The 20,944-nt window shown below is 41.5% G+C and overlaps 1 protein-coding gene across 2 annotated transcripts in view; it reads left to right on the top strand.

The window, feature by feature from the left end:
* dclk1a (doublecortin-like kinase 1a) overlaps positions 1-20,944 on the top strand; it is a 56,945-nt gene that overhangs the window by 2,101 nt on the left and 33,900 nt on the right. The window contains exons 5-10 of one of the 2 annotated variants that reach the window (XM_026183253.1): positions 273-371; positions 793-846; positions 1,557-1,633; positions 2,017-2,117; positions 8,507-8,902; positions 9,918-10,267. In XM_026183253.1, coding sequence (XP_026039038.1) covers positions 273-371; positions 793-846; positions 1,557-1,633; positions 2,017-2,117; positions 8,507-8,902; positions 9,918-10,267 — 1,077 coding nt within the window. Of the gene's footprint in view, positions 1-272; positions 372-792; positions 847-1,556; positions 1,634-2,016; positions 2,118-7,631; positions 7,934-8,506; positions 8,903-9,917; positions 10,268-20,944 lie in introns of those variants that run through there. The other variant, XM_026183254.1, reaches the window with a different exon arrangement.

Here is a 20,944-nt window from a genome sequence, read left to right as displayed (position 1 = left end):
AATTGCAAAGGTCTTACTGGTCTTTTCTGGGCTATAAATCTTACCATTTCACAGGGCTAATGTGTTTATATGGTTATTAAAATACGTATGAGCTCAGTCCATTTTTGTACTCGTGTTTTCTGCATTAACGATGCTGCTATTGTTTGATCCCGTCAGGCAGCACAGTGCAATTCAAGAACAAATTGATTGGTAATTCAGCAGCGTGACACCCTCGTACTCTGTGGCCTCTTTGTCGTGATTTGTTTCTAATTAACGGGAACGCTTTGGCACAGGAAACACTGAGACAACGTCTGAAGCTCCTGACCGGGGAGAAATCTGACCTCCAGAGTCAGCTAATGGATTGTCATCTTCAAATTGAACAAGAAGGAAAGGTGTGACTCCTAGCTGTCCCTTTTGACATAGAACAGTGAGAGGGATTGTTTGAGGTCACAACGTCTGCTGTTCTACTTATGTTTTGTTTTTTTTAATTTCTTAGACAAGCAGCTTTAGTTTTTTCCAGGTAATAAATAGTTTACTTGTGAGTAGCCACCATTAGCAGTGGATTGAGAAAGATTTAGTTTTGTTTATTGTTCTGCTCAACAAAGAGAGAGATATTCGCTGAATGCTGGTTTAGCAAACGACACGTGCAGTCAGTAATCCCTGTTGCTAATTAACACTGAAGACTTGAGAAGTGCACACACAAACATACACACATTGTACCCACGAGCAGATAGATTATTGCCTGATAGAACAAGCGTGGCTCATGAATACAAATTTGTGACGGTATAGCTTGCTGTTTTTTCCAAATTTCAGGCTTTTCATAAAACCAATGATGAGAGGCGGGCATACCTGTCAGAAATTGCTAAGGTAAGCAGTCACAATCTTAAGCAAATACCCGTTAACGACTAATCCTTGACTGCTAAACAGATGCTCTGGTAAATGTTACAGTAAGTGTTATACTTCTAATGACATACTCTGCATACTGTGTTTCTGCTTTTTTCATGCAGCTCTCATTTATTCTCCTGTTATATAACAGGTCAGTCTGCTCAGGCAAAAAAGGAAGTCAAGGACTTTCCTCTGTATGTTGCAACAAAACAGGTTTCTGCAGAGCGCAAGCTGAAGTTCACTGTGTTTTAGAGACCATAGGTCACAGTTACTGCAGCTTTACATCATGTGTCTACAGCAGGGATGTCAAACTCATTTTACATCATGGGCCACATATAGCACACTCTGATCTTAAGTGGGCCAGACCAGAAAAGTACATTTAACTGAAGATTTAATCACTGAGATGTCTTTAATGTACAAAAATGTCAGTTTAATGGTGCATTTACGTTTTTCTTCATAATAATGTGTAAAATTACAGAAAAAGGTTCTGGTAGCTCATTGCTTGCCCAGCTGTAAAACTGATGAAAATAAAGTTAAAAGTTCAAAATCTATGCACTTCTTCACATTTTTCAAAGCCTTCCAGTGAGCCAGATTTGAGTCTTTACTGGGCCAATTCCTGCCCACGGACCTTTTGTTTGACACTCCTGGTCTAGAGTGGACTTGAATTACTAATCAGTTCTCTTCTCCTACAGCTGTCATCTACCCATGAAGCTCAAAGAAGACAGTACTTTGCACAGCCACAGAGGGCACCAGAAAGCAAACAAATGAGGTCTGTGAAGCACAAGGCCCACAGATTATGGACAAAATAACATAAACTGCAGCGCAATAACATGCTTTATAGAATGAATGCAGAATGAGCTTCACTCAAAGGTTTTTATTTTTATGGTGTTTGGCTTAATTCTGATTTCACTTATTAATTTGGGAGGAAGCAATACATGTGTCACTGAAATCAGTTTTCCCTCAACTCCTTAACTGTGTATTCATGCTTGACAAACAATTCATGCTGTAAATAAATAAATAGATTCTGACATTTTCTAAGGCTATTATTGACATAATGACTGTTAGATAAAGCCACTGACATTGTTGTTTTAATCAAAGCAATTTTGGTAGATATAAATTGTACTTTTCTCCCTTTCATCTCCTGTTGCTTAGAGGGAAGCAGACTGGCAGGAAGGCAGAGGCTGATTCTAAGAAAGGAAAAGAGGGAGGAGAAGAAGATGGTGGCGAGGCCTTTGTGAAAGAAAGAGGAGGAGGTGATGGTGGAAGAATAGCAGAGAGAAAAGGAGAGAAGAAATTACAAAGGAAAAGCAGGTTACCCACGCTTAAGCACAACCCGAAGCACGATCCGTAACCCAAACTTAGTCATGTTGCTTTTGGTTATGCTTTAGTTCACATTGCGACTGATTATGTTGAAATACTGCAGTTTCTACACTAACCAGCCACTTAATTAGGTACACTTTGTACTGTCCAGTACTCAGCTGGACCTCCTTTTTCTTTAAGAGCTGCCACAATTCTTTATGGTATTGATTCAACAACCTGCTAGAATAATTCCTCACAGATTTTGGTCCTTTTTGCATCATGCAGTGGCTGTACATTTGTTGGCTGCACATCCATGATCTAAATATCCCATTTCACCACAACTCAAAGTTGCTGTACTGGATTGAGATCTGGTGATTGTTGAAGACATTTGAGTAAAATTTGAGGTGATTTGAGCTTTGTGACATGATGCAGTGTCCTGCTGCAAGCAGCCATCAGAAGATAGGTACACTGTGGTCATAAACAGATTATTAGCAACAACACTCAGGCAGGCTGTGGTGTTTAAACAATACAGCGCTGATACTAATTGACCCAACGTGTGCCAAGAAAATATCTCTCACACCATTACACCACCTCCAGCAGCCTGAACTGCTGACAAAAAGTATGATGGATCCATGCTTTCACATTGTTTATACCAAATTCTGATGCTGCCAGCTAAATGTTTCAGTGGCAAGACTCATCTTGCCAGACGACATTTTTCCTATCTTCTGTCGTCCAATTTTTGTGAGCCCTTTTTCGATTCAGTTAAATTTGATTTATATAGTTCTCAGTCATCACAAGGCACTTTATATTGTAAGGTTGAGAGCCCACAGTAATACAGAGAAAACCCAAACAATCAGAAGGAACCCCCATCAGAACCAATTTTGAGGGAGGGGCAACCACCTGCAGCAGCTGGTTGGGGGTGAGGGGAGGGAGACAGGACAAAAGACACGGTGTGGAGAAGAGCCAGAGATTAATAATGACTAATGATTAAAAGTAAAGTGGTGGATAAACACATAATGAGCAAGAACAGGTGAATGAATGAGAATTGCTCAGTGAATCATGGGAATCCCCCAGCAACCTAAGCCTATTGCAGTGCTGCAGTGGGAGGATTCAGGGTCACCAGGCCTGATCCTAAAATCAGAGAGGGTGTCTGTCACCAAAACAAAATCAGAACCGCAAGTAAGATAGCAGTCTGAGTGCTCTATGTGGTACTATGAGGTCTTTGATATGAGATGGACCTTTAGATTTGATTCGGGATTTAACATGGAGCCAATTAAGAGGACCTAAAATGGGAGAAATACTGTCTTTCTCTTGTCAGGACTCTTGATGCAGCATTTTAGATCAGCCAAAGGCTTTTTAGGGAGTTTTTAGGACATCCTGATAATAATGAATTACAGTAGTCCAGCCTAGAATTTGTTTTTCCAGCATTACTCTGACACAGGATGTTTCTAATTTTAGAGATGTTGTGCAAATGCAAGGAAGCAGTCCTACATATTTGTTTAATATGCGTATTGAAGGACACATCCTGGCCAAAAATAGCAAGTAATACCATACTGAGGTGCGGTATTCTACTTCAGTAGCTCGTTTGCTTCAAGGTTCAACGTGTTGCGTGTTCAGAGATGCTCTTCTGGTTATTTGAGTTACTGTTGCCTTCAATTTGAAGAAGTCCATTCTCCTCGGACCTTTGACATCAACAAGACATTTTCAACCTGAGAACTGCTACTCATTGGATATTTTCTCTTTTTCTGACCATTCTCTGTAAACTCTCAAGATGGTTGTGTGGGAAGATCCCAGTAGATCGGCAGTTTCTGAAATACTCTCTGGCACAAACAACCAGGCCACATTCAAAGTCACTGAAACCACCTTTATTCCCCATTCTGATGCTCAATTTGAACTTTGGCAGATCAATTTGATCATGTCCATATGCCTAAATGCTTTGAATTGCTGTCGTGTGATTGGCTGATTAAATATTTGTGTTAACAAGCAGTTCAGCTGGCATACTTAATAACATGAATGTGAATGTATTTCGTTTTTTCTGTCCATTTGCTGCAGTTGGTATTGTGTTTTTATTTTTGTATTTTTTTTCATTTGATAAGGTAACCACAGTATTAACCTGATGTCAAGCTATAAAAGGCTACATTCACAACAAAGTGTGGGCTTAGTGTTTTCTTACGTGTTTCTTTGAACAAGGAGATGAATTATTTAAAAAGAGAAATGTTTCAAATATGGGTTTTTAAACTTTTGTGGCTAAGGCCTTTATTTCAGGACAGGAAACAAGCTGAAGGCTTTGAGTCTAGTGTGCTACAAGCCTGCCAAGTTGAACATTTCTTGTGTCACTGCAGTTTTTTTTAACACCTCCTACGATTCACATTACGTATGCAGCACCACATCACCGCTCTCGCTGTTTGTAGTTTCTCCACAGAGCAAACAGTCACCCATGTCCCACCTACTGACCACCTTTTCAAATGTGGGTGTCAGAAAACTCTATCGATATGAGATGAAGTAGTGAATAGGAAAAAAACAACAAAAAAAACAAACACCAGGAGTACTGCTTCAGTTGTATTTGTGAAACGTGTAGGATGGTTTCAGTTCTTCTCAGCCTTGCTGAATTACACTGAATTAAAACAAAATCACAAAGCGGACAACATGGTGCCATAGGCATAAATTGTATAATTTAATTTTTTTGTCCTGTCCCTGTAAATCCTCTGAAAAGTATCGCCTGATCAGCTCGAGTCCTAATGCTTCAATTTCCACGGGAGGAATTTGTTTATTGAGCTGGTATTTACTTTTTGATATGGCTGACTTGGTGTACGCTTCTAAGTGTGATCCACAACAGCTTGTTTATCTTAGATTCATGACTTCATTTAGACATAGCCAGTTCACATCGCCTCATGAAACACTGAGCACATTTGCAGTGTACCACTCTCTCCTTCTAACTAGTCTCTAGTCTTCTGCCATCTCAATTTCACGTATAAGCTTTTTTTATTTATTACAACTCAATGCGTCTTGCCGATGAATCACACAGCCACAGAGGAACTACCCAAATGTCTTCTCCTGACAGGTGAAAGAGAATGACAAATCACAACAGCGACTCTCAAAACACAATGATTCACAATACTGCTGCATTACTATGCTAATTCATTTGGCTCGCGCACTTTTGTGGTAGCACACGTGTTCACACACCCTTCTGTGTAGTGTGAAAGCATTGCATCAAAATACATTAATCACAGGTTGTAAATTGAAAGCAGGTTTTAATTACTCCAGATGAGACTTCAATATCAGTTATCAGTCCATAAATCCATCCAATTGAGCTTCAGCTTCTTTATCATAACCTCACAGAAGTGTATTTGCAGAAGTGTTCTACATCGTGCCTTTTTGTGTTTTTCTAACATTTGAATGAAAACGTGGCCGTTATGCACATTGCTGAGAAAAGGAGCTTGGCATAAAAATATGTTTTTATGATTGTAAAACTGTCCACTTACATACATAATATACAAATAAAATCATACATGCCCACATGGAGGCTTAAAAGTCTTAACCACACACACTTCTCTTTATATCTGCTACGAGTCATGCTGTGCTACGCTTCAAGAGTTGGCCTCTATGAAGAATTGAAGAAATGAAGAACTTACCTAATTAGTATGGATGCAGTATTTCCAAGCTTATTTCATTCTGATTTTGTTCCACCCGGTCTGTAATTAGTCAGTGGCACTGGTGACACAAATGTAGATGGAAGCAATATATGTTTGAAATGCTTGATTACTATGAAATGCTGCTTGCTAACTGCAAGATACTGTATGATCCTAAGACAAACAGAGCTGCTTTCACAGTGTACCTCACATTTTGTCAGTTCTAATATCAGATATGTTTGTTTTAAGTCTACCACAACACCAAAATCCATTTCTCTGCGCTCTCATCTGTTATTTGAACAAAATGTGGAAATTTATAAATCTGACATATCTGACTCTCTTTTGAAAATCACATTATGTCTGAGAGTGTCATCTCCTCTCTGTTTGTGACGCACACCAAGTCCCCAAAATAGAAAAAAAAATTGTGGGTGTGTTTTTTTAAATTATTTTATTTTAAATGTATTTATTTGTCTTTCACTCTCACACAGTAAAGAATTCATGGGCACTCACAGGCCACTTTATCAGGTACAAGTACTGGGTTGGACCCACATTTACACACATTGCTCTCAACAATGCTTATTTTGTTGTGGCGCAAATTCAGCAAGGTGCTGGACACGTTCCTCTGAGAGTTTGTACCATATTGACAGGATAGTGTCACACAGTTGCTGCAGATTTATTGGTTGCACATCCATCATAACCTCCTTAAACTACATCCCAAAGGAACTTTAGTGGACTGAAATCTGGTGACTGTTGAGGACATTCGAGTGCACTGAACTCATTGTCATGTTCAAGACACCAGTTTGTGTTGATCTGAGCTTTGGGACACGGTATGTTATCCTGCTGGAAGGACCCATCTTCTGATGGAAGCAGCCATGAGAATATGGGAGCACTGTGGTCATAAAGGGATGATCATGGCTAGCATGGTAGGCTGTGGTGTTTCATTATCACACACAAAGACACAGAGAAAGACTCTGTATTATTACTGATGAAAGTGACATCATCAAAACATAACGCTGTAAATAAAATAAACGAATGGCAAAGATGTGAGAAATTGACGGCACCTTCTTGTTCTTCTTTTTTTTTTATCATCATCACTGGCACATATAAATGTTAGATAATACGCACATGCATGTGTGTGGTTCATTAGTGAGTGGTGGAGTGGGATTTTTGTAGTCTCTGGAGTCTATGATGTAGGTCAGCGGTCTTTATCTCTTCCTGCACTGTGAGACTGGTTCCTGTCTTAACCTCAAATTTCAAAGCTCATAGGAAGAAACGAGACAGAAGCATCATTTACATCTCTCAGTTCTCTGCGTTGATGAATTCAGTGTAACTGAACCTCTTTTGAGCTCATCCATACATTTCATTCCCAAGAAAAAAAAGTCTTCATACAGCAACAACAGTAAGTCATTGTAGAAGAAATACAGCATGTGGGTTTGTGTATAGAGTTAAAGTATTACATAACAACCCACGTGCAAATGTGGGTTAAACACAATGCTGCATTTACGATCAGTTAAGCTATAAATAATGATTTATGTGAAATATGAGGAGGGAATTAAACTGGAAAATAATCACAGAAAAATATCTGTTTTCTCTCTTTACTGAGCACCACAGTGATGATTTAAAATGCCACAAAGCAGGGTTGACACCACCATCCACCCACCTCAGTTGACGCGTGCTTTTGAGGGGCTGGGTGGGGGTGCAGGACCAACATCCTCCCCAGCACGGGTGGGAAGCGTGTGGTTGCATCCTAATGAGGGGTGGGGGCGCCGAATGAAAATCACGACAGAGTGACGTGGAGGAGGAGAGAGAAAGGGTGGGTGTAAAAAAAAAAACAGAAAAGAGAATGGGAGGGGAAGCAGCTGCTACCAAGTCCATTTCCAGTCCAGCCTCTGCTGCTTGCTTTCTCACAACGCGCACACAAGCACACACACGCACGTATTCACTGGTTTGGTGTGGTGGGGCACATCAACCGGACAACAAAGAGACGCACAGGGGGGGCTCACACACTGCAGCCAGGACAGCATCACATATCACCGGCGTCCAGTGTCAGGGACACTGAACTCCTTTCTCACATCTGCTGGGAATTAAAGCGTCAGTCAGACTGGAGGTGACCGTCACAGAAGCGTTAATTGCTCGCGTAGGTAAGCCTGAGCAGTTGCTTTTTAAAATTATTATTATCATCTCATACCAGCGTGATTAACTGTTTTATTTGTGGTTTGCTGCAAAGTCTTGAAACACACTTTTATATGTTTTTAACGAGTCTTTTTGGGACTGCAGAATATAACCTGGCATATTTTAATGATGGGCATCTATAACGGGACCGCGATGTTGTGTTTTAACTCCGGCCCAGGAGGGATGTTGGTCCAGCTGCGGCTCTTCTGAATATTTATAGGGCCAAATTAATAGGTTATTATCGATTCGTGACCGAGGCTCTCCAGCCATCTGCGCGTCACAGTAGCTCGGGCGCACTGTCACACACAGCGTGGGTCGTCAAGAAGCGCACTGTCCACTGCTCGGCTTAAGAGCACTTAATCTGTCATTAGTGGGGTATTTTGAGACAGTGCGCCAGCGACGGATACCGGCTGGCGGTTATATCAGCCTTCCGAACCTCTCTTGGGTCGGATATTCATTTTCGGCACCTCCTTTTCATTTGTTATTCGGTAGTTCAAACTTTATCTTCTCCCTCCCCTCCCCTCCTCTTTGTTGTTTCCCAGACAGTACTGCCGTACTTGTGAGCCTCGGTAGCGAAATGGAGATGGAGCATTTTGACGAGCGGGACAAAGGTCAGAGGCACAGCCGCTCTAGTGCGAAGATGAACGGTGTGCTGAGTCCCACACACAGCGCCCACTGCAGTCTGTACCGGACCCGGACCCTGAAGACACTGAGTGCGGAGAAGAGAGCCAAGAAAGTCCGCTTCTACCGCAATGGAGACCGGTACTTCAATGGGATTGTGTACGCCATTTCTGCTGACAGGTTCCGGACCTTTGACGCCCTGCTGGCGGACCTGACCCGTTCCCTATCCGACAATGTCAACCTGCCTCAGGGCGTCCGGACCATATACACCCTGGATGGGTCAAAGAAAATCACCAATATTGAACAGCTAGTAGAAGGTCAGTATAAATACATATGTATATCTGCGACAATTCAAAGCACTGAGACACACTTCCTCTCATCTATGACCTTATCAACATGTTTGTGGTTATCTAACATAATAGGATGCCTCTCTTCTACTCTCTAAAAGAGTAAACACTCCCTGACCTGTGAGCTGAGGTGTTATGTGATCTTCCCTTGCTCCCCCTCCTGCTGCATAGAGTAAGGTCACTAACAAGACTGTAAATGTAAAGTAAGAAGCCCCAATGATAGATAATATGAAACAGCCTGTACATGATACTTTTAGGGGGCATTTGTTCACACAAAAAAGCCTAACCCAGTGAGCACACTGTAGATGACTGCTTTAAGATTATGCAACTTATTTGATGGCCAGATGGCGGTCCAGATATCCGGTGTGTCAGCTCAGGTTATCTTGGTCTGTTTTACTCTCTAAAAGTTACAAGCCAATATCATTAGGTCAGGAGGGGTGAAAGAGGAAGAGCTCTAAGCTGTTGGCAGCAGGTTTAGATGATATGGACTGTTGATTATGTGCAAACAGTAAAGAAAAAAAAACAAACCTTTGACCTCAACATTGATAGGGTCCACTGACTCTGGCATAATTATCGCCTGAGATGGAAAGGTCGCTTCAGATCAATACAAAGCTGATCTGAGTAATCGCATTCGTCCAGTGATGAAACATCTCTATTGTGACGGGAGTGGCCTCCTCCAGGATTTAAAGGGCACCAGGGGTCACTGAATGGTTTGAGGGATCTGAAACCAATGTTAATCATATCCTTTATATGCACGTCGCTCTGAATATAGCAGAACAAATAAGAGTGTATATTTTTTTAAAGAATGGTGTTCACCCCTTCAGTAGAGTTTACCTTTAGATTCTCACCCAAATATATAGTTTTTACTCTTTATAATCTATTTCTTTTGCCAAAAGAAGCCTAAAGATTATCTCTTTTGTTTGGCTGTTTACTAAATAATCCATCTTTGATACCCTCTCTTTTTTCCAACCCCCCATCCCAACAGGTGAAAGCTATGTTTGCAGTTCGACCGAAGCCTACAAAAAGTTGGATTACGCAAAGAACGTGAACCCCAACTGGTCAGTGAACGTCAAGGCTGCGGCAGCATCGTCCCGCGGGCTTCCGTCTCTGGGCAGCACCAAGACCACCGCCTCAGAGGGTCGCGAAAGCAAGGACTTCATCCGTCCGAAGCTTGTGACGGTGGTGCGGAGCGGAGTGAAGCCCCGGAAAGCAGTGAGGATTCTTCTGAACAAGAAAACAGCCCATTCCTATGAACAGGTCCTTACCGACATCACAGACGCCATAAAGCTCGACTCTGGAGTGGTGAAGAAGATCTACACGGTGGATGGCAAACGGGTGAGAATTCCTTACACGGTTCACTGATTTGTAGTTGTATGGAGTAAATAGAATTGCGCTTGCAGAAGATAAGCAGCCTGTTAGTGTTTGCATGGTATCAAAGAACATTAGACGTGGCTTTGAATTGGTTTTATTGTGGATGACATTGGCTGTTAGCCTGTATTAAATTCGAACTAAATCTCACAATGGAGCCAGTGGGAGATGTGTCACACATGATGAGTGTCTCCACTGAGAGACACACTCAGAAAAAGAGGGAGATATTATATGGCTGTTTTAGACTGGATTGGAGAAGGGAACTGAAGATCTATGGTCTGGTAAAGGAATCAAAAAAAGGGTGTAAATATTTAATGAACACGATCCTGAGCCTTTTATGAATGACGAACATTTTTGTCCCCGTTCACAGCCGGAGCTGTGTAGGGAAAGAGCGGCACAGAGACTGAAAGAGGTCAAATGAAGGTAAAAAAAAGAAATCTATGAATGGAGTCTGAGTTCTCACCCACGCTGCAGCGATGTGTGCCAGAAATCATAGTCATACCCCCCCTTGATAGTCCACCCACCTAACCCGCTTCCTCTCTCAGTGGGTGGGAGGCAGACACTATAAAAAGAACAGGGTTTAAACCAGTTGTGTACGCAGACGTAGTGTGTGTACGTGGATCACACATATTCCTCTCTTTATGTCTGAGTGGAAACAGCACTGGACTTGACCTGCGTGGCAGCCGTGTGAGATCAAGTGCTCTTTCTCACACCTGTGTGTCAACAAGAGGACGGTGCAGAGAGAAAGAGGCCATCTCTGCCAGCGTGTCAGGTTTTAGCTTATACTTCTGACATGCTTTAACTCCCCAGTCTCTTCCTGTTTGCTTTCATGTCCCCAACTCCATCCCTCACGCCAGCCCACATCATCATCATCATCATCGTTTCTGTCTGTGCATCTGTCCGTGCTCCCCCCGTCTCTCTCTCTGCCTCTCTCTAGGTCATGTCGTAAGTTATTGAATGCACCGCCAGCAGGAGCATCAGTTAAACAGATTGTACTGGATGTAAAGGGTGTCTGGCTACTTGGTGTCATACAGCTATCTCCTAATAGGGCGCTGTTTGACTCGTCTTAACAAATATTCTCTTTGCCTTGTGGTATTTTCATGCTTAATAGGCATTTTGATACACTGCGCTAGCATCTATCCCAACTCTAATCATTGATCTGCATGTGTTCGCACTGGTTTATGATCCCATTTCTGAAGCCACACTGTCTATTTAATGATCCACCGCTAACCCAGCAGGAAGTGACCTGCTGTTTGAACGCAGGCCCAGCCAATAACATCCTGGAATCGCCTTAAGAAACCTCCTGTCGGGGATTAAACTCACACTTTTGCCCAGTGTCCACTTCCTCTGCCACTGGTTACACTTATGTTGGAAATTACAGAATAAATTCTGCTCCTGCCACGTTCAGCCTTCTGCAATTTGAAGTAAGCGTATTACGGCTATGCTATTTTTAGTTAAAGTATTGATCGGGCCTGTAGGCATGGTAACACGCACACTGCCAAATTAGCTGGGCTGGGCTGAGTGCAGATCCAGCTCCTTCGCATTTTTATGTCTGATTTTGTACGTAGGTGTCGATTAATGCCTGTGGGAGAGTTTGCGATTATGTTATTAAGAGAGGAGAAAAAGGGGAGAATGTGGGATTCAACTTGTAAGGTGGGAATTACTGGTGAATAAGCAGCGAGCAAAAGGGTTCAGAACATTTTTGCGTGGCTACAAAAAGGGGAACTCATTAAAGAAATTTAACCTCAGCATGTTTTTTTTTAAGTACCAATGAATGAACTATTATGTCTGAATAAGCATAGGAGTAACATTTTGGATAAATAATGGCAGGGGTTACCTAATGTACCTTTTGACATATCAGAAGTGTGCCAAAGGTAATTTCCTAAGGATAAAGGGACTTTAAGGTTTAAGTAGAGTGTGCGCGCAGGTGCATGCTCGCGTCCTTGCATGGTTTTGCCTGTGTGGCCTGCTGCCGTCAGCTGAGCCGCGTCAGTCATTGAGCCTACGGCAGAAGTAGGTTTCTGGGCCTTGCTGGCAGTAGCGTCGAGTCCCAACAGAGCTGCAGAGCCTAGAGAGAGAGAGAGAGAGAGAGAGAGAGAGAGAGAGAGAGCTTGTGAAAACCAGAGCTTGGGCTTCTTTCCTTCATTAACCCCTGTAATGAGGACAGAGTCAGTGCGGAAGGGTTTACGTGTACGTGAAAAACGATCTTCAGAAGTTCAGTTCAAGGAAAAACATGCATATAGATGCTGCTGAGGGAATGTGTTTAGCTGTCAGTCATTTGGTTACACCTGTTCATTTCTATATGCAGGTTCAGGTGCATGTATGAATCTGTACCTGACTGTGTGCAGTGTTTCAGGTCTTTTGGTTGAAATGAAAGCAATCGTCTTTGGGAAACGCTGGGATATTTCTGCAGTGCTTGTTATGTTAGTATGTTATGTAATCTCAAACACTTAGTGCCGCCAGTACATTTTAGTCAGTAATAATAAAGTATTAGGATGTTCTAAATCCTGCATACCTACGTGTTTATCTACAGTAATGCATGTATGCAATAATGCATGCGATGGAGATTGGACAAGTTGTGAACTCTCTCCGTGAGCTCATTCCACCGTGTCCATTTGGATATCATATTTCCGACTGTAATGCAAGAATCTAGATCAAGTTCCGACCCCCACTATACTGCTACATTGATGCTAACATGCTGGTCTCTTAGTATCTGATAGCTGTTATTTTTAGCTCCATCCTTTCGCCTTTGGGGTTACCACAAATCTCCTATTTCTCGGCAAACTCTTAACCCTGCCAGTTTCTATGAAGATTTGATCCAGTTGCTTAGGAACCAGCAAACCTGATGTGATATCATAGCATGGTGGGATTGTGTAGCTTGGTCGGTCTTAGGAGAACAGAGACGAGCCATAAGTGGCTTAGGACACAGACACGGCTGGCCTATTAATACTTTTGAGCTGTGTTTACACACACACACACACACACACACACACACACACACACACACACACACACACACACACACACACACACATTATGTAGGACCCCAGCTGCCAGCCTTGAGCCTGCTGAGGCCACTTAGCATGGATAGTGACACACACCCTTTTTTGAATGGATTCATCTAGATTTCTGCTCATGCATCGCTGGCCATTAACTGCAGGCACTTGATGCTGATTACTCATTTCTAAGGTCGGTTGCATTCTATTATTCAGAGTCTCATTACTCAGACCTTGTAGTTTGTACCTCAGGGGGTTGAGCACAGGGAAATAGTAGCATTCTCACATTAAGCGCTAATGCTAATGCTAAAGCTAAAACACGCATAAAAAAGGGGACACTTACCCAAAGTGGTATAAATGCTTACAGAAAAGGTTTTAAAATGGAAAAAATATGCAAAACAAAGAGAAAAAACTGCTAAAGAAGAGGAGCTGGCAAACAGTCAATTAACTTCCATAAAGTTAGAAGACAAAAAAAACCATGAAATATTTTAAATCATTGGTAAATTAAGCAGCATAGGCTGATATGCTATTTTTGTTCTCTAAACTGAACAAGGTGGAACATTACTTGAGTCCACACTTCTCCTAAAGCATCATATCATATCATTAAGTTTAATGCCATGGTGGCCATGTTGCTTTAGGGTTAATGGCATCAGCCTGTCTACTTGTTCGTCCCTTCAATGATGAAATTATGCTAAATTATAGAAAAAAACCACAACACTGTTACATGTAAGTTGCTGTTTGCTGCCAATTAATTTGATTTAATTTAAAGAGGTTATGCACTGTTCATCTCCTTTTCCATTATATTCTTATGTCAACCCTCTTTTACATTTGGTATTAAAAAACAACATAATAACGTCTCTTAAGGTGAGGTAGAGGTTACTTGTAGGAGTGATGAACTACTTGTTCACTATCTGCAGTGCAGCTCTCGCTTCTTTAACTGCATTGTTGGCTTGTCCTTCTGCTTGTTGGCAAGGCAAAAGAATCTCTTATATCCTTTTATCGTCATCTTCTGTTTCCTCTGCAACCTCCTTTTTCTCCACCACGCCCCCTTTTAAAATTTTCTCTCCACCCATGACTGCATCTGTTCTATTTGCATCTTCATATATTATTCATCCTCATCACCCAGTTTTCAATCCCCACAGCTTTACGTCCTCTGGTCTTATATGTCCTCTCTCCTAACTTTTCTCAGTATGTCTGTCACTTTGCTGGCAGCCTTCCGCTGTTTTCTTTTTTTCATGGCTGTCTAGTCTTCATTTAATTAGCACACTCGACATGCATCCCCAAATCCAAGAGGCTGCAACATATGGCATTGCTCTTTCTGCCCCCCCCCCTCCCTACCCACCCTCCTTTTTTTTTTTTTTGCACATTACTCCATATTTGCTTTGTTTTTCATTGTTTTAATTGTGCCTGTCTCCTTTCTCCCTCTGAGTCTGAATCCAGCTCTGCAGTGACTATAGACAAGGTGCTACATTAGTGATACTTACAGAACGCAAGGACAGCAATTATGTTATGCTCATATGCAAAGCATTAGATCTTGTTATTCGCTGCGGGATGTATTTAATGTTGATGATGTCACCTTTTCTGTATATGAGGATCGTGGGAAGCAGAGCCCCCATCTGCTCCTGCTGTTCTGCTGAGTCACAGTTACTCAGCACAGTGTGGATATGTGTATTTGTTGCTAGTACATAGTCAATTTGTTACTGTGGAGTGTAGTTTTGCATTCCCAAGCAGAAATGCTAAGACTATACTGCTGTTTTTGTGTGTAAACAGGCAATATAGAAGGCTTTTTTGTCAGGCTGTCTGTCTGTCCGTCTGTTTCCTTCTGGTTTGGTAAACCAGTCTGTGTGTGTGTGTGTCTTGGTCCACCAGTGAAGAGTGACTGTAGCAGATTGGAGAGCCTATTGTAGTCAGAGGATCTGCTGCCAAATTAGGATCGATGGCAGACGTTTCCAGCCCTGGCAGACTGTTCAGGACTTAGTCACACCACAACTTTATCACACGCACACACGCACACGCACATGCATATACATATACATATACAGTCTGACTCATTCACTTCCTGAGTCACTCATTCTCTAATCTGCCTCAAATGAATCTGCATTTGAAAGATTGGATTCCAGCTTCATGCTTTTGGCTGCTTAAAGAGTCGGACTGACACATATCATCTGTCAGATTAGATTTTGTCTAATGTGACAGAAGATATATCTTATTTGAACAAAGCTTATCCAGGCCAGCTGGAAGGCAAAAATGCCGTGCTTTGTTAATAAACACCTCAGAAGTTTTAAAATCGCAAAAGATAAATGTTAATGTGTGGCTAACAGAACCAAACCTTCAGAAGCAAAATCTTTGCATCCTTTATGACCAAGAGTTGTATTTAATGCAGTAGTGGGTAGTCAGCACAACTCACTACACTTATTATTATGCATTTTTTTAATGGTGTCATGAATGTTTTTTAAACCATCATCAGAGCCTGCACTATTGCTCATTGTTCTTTATTTCTGTCTATCAGCATCAACTTCAAAAGGTCAGAGTTTAATCTGCATGTTATGCATTATAGAGTAGTGCATGTTTGTCTTTCCTCTATTATTGCAGTTAAAAAAGGCTGAAGTTACATTTTAATTGGAAGCCATATTGGAAGATTTGTTTAGCCGTGGTTGAGTCAGTCAGACTTGGACTGACGACTTATTTGTTCTTGATTTATTGGTAAATGTTTGTTTATGTTTATTGCAAGTAGCATATTGGGACCGCATCCTTATCCAGCCTCGTTTTGTATAATAATTAACCTGATTTTGAATCCTTGCCACAGGTTTTATTTTCTTCTGTTAGTTGAGCAAAATAAGACATTTCAAAGCATTTGTCAGAAAAAAGTATGATGGAATTTACATTTTATGGATTAATTGAGAGCGTGATCAGCAGGTGAATCAACCATGAAAGAGTATTCCATCTCAGCCCTCAAGTTTGTTCTGCTTAGCAGTTAGTTAGACTGCTTCCTCGCTGCTCACTTAATTGATCCCATGGCACCCGCTTACTTAGGCTCTAAAAACCTGTTTTAGCTCATTAATTCAGCATACATTCGTATTTTATGCATCACACACACGTGCTCCTGCACGCGCACCGGTTTCCCACTATTGGCTGAAACCAGTAGCTTGAAAGAGAAAGAAGGAGGAAAAACATCTTTACACAAATGAATGACAGGAAGATGTTGTCAAATTTAGAAAGACGTGCATCAAACAGCTTCACAAGAAAGTTTGCTTTCTCCCTGTGGAGGCCAGAAACAGTTACACAAGCTGTTATGCAACAAAGCATCCAGCCAGGCAGGCAGGCAGCCTGCTGCTCTGGTTTGAGGTGAACGCAGTAACACCAGCGCCAACTCAGCCTGCTGCACAGTTAATTGGCCCCACATCAATGCTGCTTTTTGTTTCTTCTGTTTGCTTTCCCCCCGGTTCTTCCTGCCATCCCTTGTTCCCCGCTCCTCTCTGTCAGTTCACATTCAGTTTCTGGTGAAACTGGGCTCTTTGCGTTGTGCTGATTAAATCAGCGGGAGGTCACGTGTAAATTCACCGTCAGGGTACGGACAGTGTCCTGATCTCTGTTAGATCACTGTCTCTCTGTCCTTTAGTCAGGTGGCTCTGCACTTCTCTGCGTCTCCTCTGGGTCTACGAGGACATTAGGAGGTGATTAGAAGAATAAGGAAATTAGCTTTAGTTGTTTCATGTGAGAATGTTTTTGGTGATGCTTTATTGCTGCTTAAATATTAAAGCTTTGTCAGTCAGTGTCATGGTTTTTTTTCTTCACATCAGAGGCTCTGAATGATAGAAACAAACACTTTACCCTTTGTTGTTTCTGTATATCCATATTTGTGTCAGAGCATCTGTCAGTTAATCCGTCAGTCTGTGTGTCTGTCAGTTCCATCTGTCTACCCTCCCATCTTCGGTATCCTTACAAGGAAAGTTTTTTTTTCAGAGCAGCGTGAAAGGCCCTGTTGGCTCGCTACGGTCGATTCAGCACCACAGACAGCTCCTCCTCAGTCTGAGACGTGGCATTTCCGTGGGCTGGATTATGTTGACCTCACCATCTATTGTGGTGCAAAAGATTAGTGGTTGAATCTTCTTTTCTTCTCCTTCTGCTCTTGTTTCTTTTTTTTTAAATTCTGGAATTGTAGCCATATGTTTGACTAAGTTTGTTAACAGAGAAAGAAAAAACATTTTAAAAAGTACCCAAAAATGAGGTGCAGGAAGGGTACAGACTCATTTGTATTTTTGTTTTCTTTTTTAATTAATTGGGATTATTTCTGGTTCATAAAAGTCATTGAATGATCAAAATCACAAACTCCCACCTATGCTGATTTGTTCAAAAGCCAACAATATCAACTGAGTGACTAGTGATGTGAAATCAAGAGTACGAACTAAGTGAAATTTAAGCAGAATTCAACCTCCTGTTACCTAGTAGTAAATACAATTGCATGCAGCCTCACGTAGTTACACATTATCGTCTCTATCTATGATTGGCTGTCAGAAATTCCCACTAAAATGTGACAGGAGCTGACAGGTGTGTCTTCCACCTGTCAGCTCCTGAAATCAGACAGAGGGACATAAATAGGCGATCCAAATGAGTAGAGCGAGAAGTGTTGTCACTGATCATTTGCTACCAGCATATGATTCACGAGAGCGGATGGAAAGTGAGAGCCAGGCAGATGCTTTGATTTAAATGTGTGTGTGTGCATTTTTCCTTGCCAAATAAGCATTAACACTGTATATGCCATATGTTATGTGCGATCTTATAAAAAACAGGATAGATGCTATGACTCACAGTAGATTAATCTGCATACTTAAACTGTTTTCATGTGTTTTTTAAAGTTCTTTTGAGTCCCAGATGTTCCTACTTAAGCTTTACGTAGGCGAATTTAGGTGAATACATTTGCATATGTTTAATTTCAATTGTAGGTTGTTCTTTTGTCATTACATTTATGTGCTTCAGTTCTCTTGATTCAAGGTAAATTGAGTCAATTTCTTTTTTCATTTGTGGGATTTTGTACTGGCTGTGTCCTCTTCCTGTGATTATTAACCAGCGCCACCGTGTGGTGGCAGTTATTTCCCTGCGTCAGTTTCTCATCCACCTTTGCTGTGATGTTCTGGACATTGCATTAGCTGCGACACCGTGTAAGACCAAAACCTGCAGGTTTCCCCAGATATGATTTGTATTTGTGCTGAAAGACAAAATGAAAAGCAAATAGAAGAAAGAGCGAGGAACAGACACGTCATGGAGTTAGGTGATTCTACACTAGATGGCGCAGTGGCGACATAAAACAGCTTCATAATGGCCTGTTGGTTGTTTTATGCACGATGATCGGGAGCTGGAGGCTTATTCTGCAAGGATTTCTCTAACTGTTTTTTTTCCCATTGTGGAAAATAAACAAAACTTGCCCCCATTGTTATATAAAACACAGTGATACCTATTAAACTGGCCTGTTAAGCGTGATAGCAGTGGACAGTAAAGGAAGAAGTTCAGGGTCAGGCCCATAAGGCCCAGCAAAGAATAAGCTGACATTTTTTTCCTTACTGGTGCTGAGCTGATGGGAAGATTATGAAATCTCCACACTCCTCTGCTCTCCTCTCACTGTTTTAGACTAGATTAGATTTAGATGAGTCTTTTCCTCCGGTGCTCCGTTTCTCTCACCCCGGCCTTGTTTATAGCAGCAGTAGATGTTGTGTAACTGTGCTGGTTCTCTGGGAGAAGGGAGCATCAGAAACATCAAAGTGGCTTGTTTTGTCATTGGGCTCGGATAAGGGCTCGGAGCAGCAGTCAGGAATAAATCTTCTCCGCTGCCCCCCCCTCTGTTTGCTTCCTCTCTAACTCAGGGGATTTGATGATTTGGTTTAATCTCTCTCTGATTTTCTTTTTGATTGTTTTCTTTTCCTTTTGTTCTCTTCACCTTTACCAGCTCACTCATCTCTTCATCATCAGTTGATCCATCTTCCTGAGTGTTTCAGAAAAGCGCTTCTTCCTCTCGCAACATCTTTTTTTCACCATTAACCAGGTCATTTGCCACAAGGGCGTGTTTCTGCATTTGTGTGAATGAAGCAGATCATATCATACTATGAGCAAATCATACTCATAGTAGGTAAAATATTAATAATGGAGCTCTCTTATCACCATGTACGCATTGTTGCAGTCAGTGGCATGCATCAACCATGCAACAGTGCCTTAAGGGCATCATCACCATGGCAGCTATACTTTTACTCACCAGTCTCAGTAGACAGTTTGTGTTTGTGTGTTGCTCATTAGCTGCCCCAGATGAAACTCGTCCTTATCTTCCCATCCTTATCATCCCTGAATCCTCATTCTTTCGCTTATTTATCTTATTACACTCTGCTTTTTCCCCTCCGTGTTTGCCCAGTATTTGCCCAGTGTTCTCAGGTTGATATGCTTCAAATATCCTAATTTCAAACAAGGGTCTTTGTTAAATAGCAGCAGTCCTGGCTTAAGGACTCAATCTAACTGCTTCAGAGCAGCAGATGTATACAGATATATAGAGCCCTCTGCTCCAGTCCTGCACAAATTGATTGGAACAACAGGATGTGCGTCATGCCAATAAAGATCACAGATTTCAAAAGAGCCCAAGTTTTAAATCGATGAGGCTCAAACGAAGAGTCTTAGACGTCAAAAGAAAAATCTTTCCATTAGAGATGAAACAACTAGTGGATCAATATTTGCACTCAACATTTTGCAGTTGTAGCTCCTCAAATCAGAGAGCATTGTTGGCTCATTTTCTTTTATATAGTGTATACAACATAAACATTGTTAGAATAGCTCTAATAAAGAAACTTTTTTAGAGATCATAGATTTGTGCATAAAAATGCATATATAATGTATATCTCATGCACATATCTTTCTTTCTACATAGCACTTTAATTCTTATTGTTTGCACTGAAGCACCGCAGCAATTTCCTAATGTTGTAAACCTCAACATCTGGCAATAAACCCATTCTGATTCTGATTCTGATTCTGATTCTGATAAGAGTCATTTCTACAGTCTCTGGTATGGATGAACACACAAAAATATACTGGTTCATATTGATTAATAAACAGTTGTGCAAATGCAAGGCTGTATTAAACTAAAACCATCAAAAGAAATATTTGTTTAAAGTAATTTTTCTGTGTTTAAAAAAAAGTGCAAAGGTGCTGAGACTTAGCATGATAATTACTATAATTGCATGCAGTACAAGAGGGCAAAAGGTAGAGGGCGAGGACAGTTTGGCAGTTTTTGCAAAAAGGAGAGAGCCACATGTGTTGGTTTATGTTATGCTGTCTGTTATACACCTGGAGACAAAATCTGTGTGGTTGCACTTTTTTCTTGTTTTTAGGGACGTAAATGAGAAATACACAATATAGCATATGGTGAGCCCATAGGATGGCAAGTCCATGTCGTGCTTTTGGGCTGTGCCTGGCTGGCCTCTTGGAGTTAGATGAGGTGCTTTGGGCATCTGGCTAGGGGACCTCCTTTTCACCTCCTAGATGAGATGTTTCAGGCATGTTCTGCTGGGAGGGGGATGCAGAGCAGACCCAGGATACTCTGGAGAGGTTATTTCTCTCAGCTGACTTGGGTTTCCTGTGGTTTCCTGCAGACATCAGTGGTCAGAGTGCTTGC

Source organism: Astatotilapia calliptera, chromosome 10, assembly GCF_900246225.1.
Source record: "Astatotilapia calliptera chromosome 10, fAstCal1.2, whole genome shotgun sequence".
NCBI lineage: Eukaryota > Metazoa > Chordata > Actinopteri > Cichliformes > Cichlidae > Astatotilapia > Astatotilapia calliptera.
Note: the sequence above shows the minus strand (reverse complement) of the source record. Positions and strands in the feature narration are given on the sequence as shown.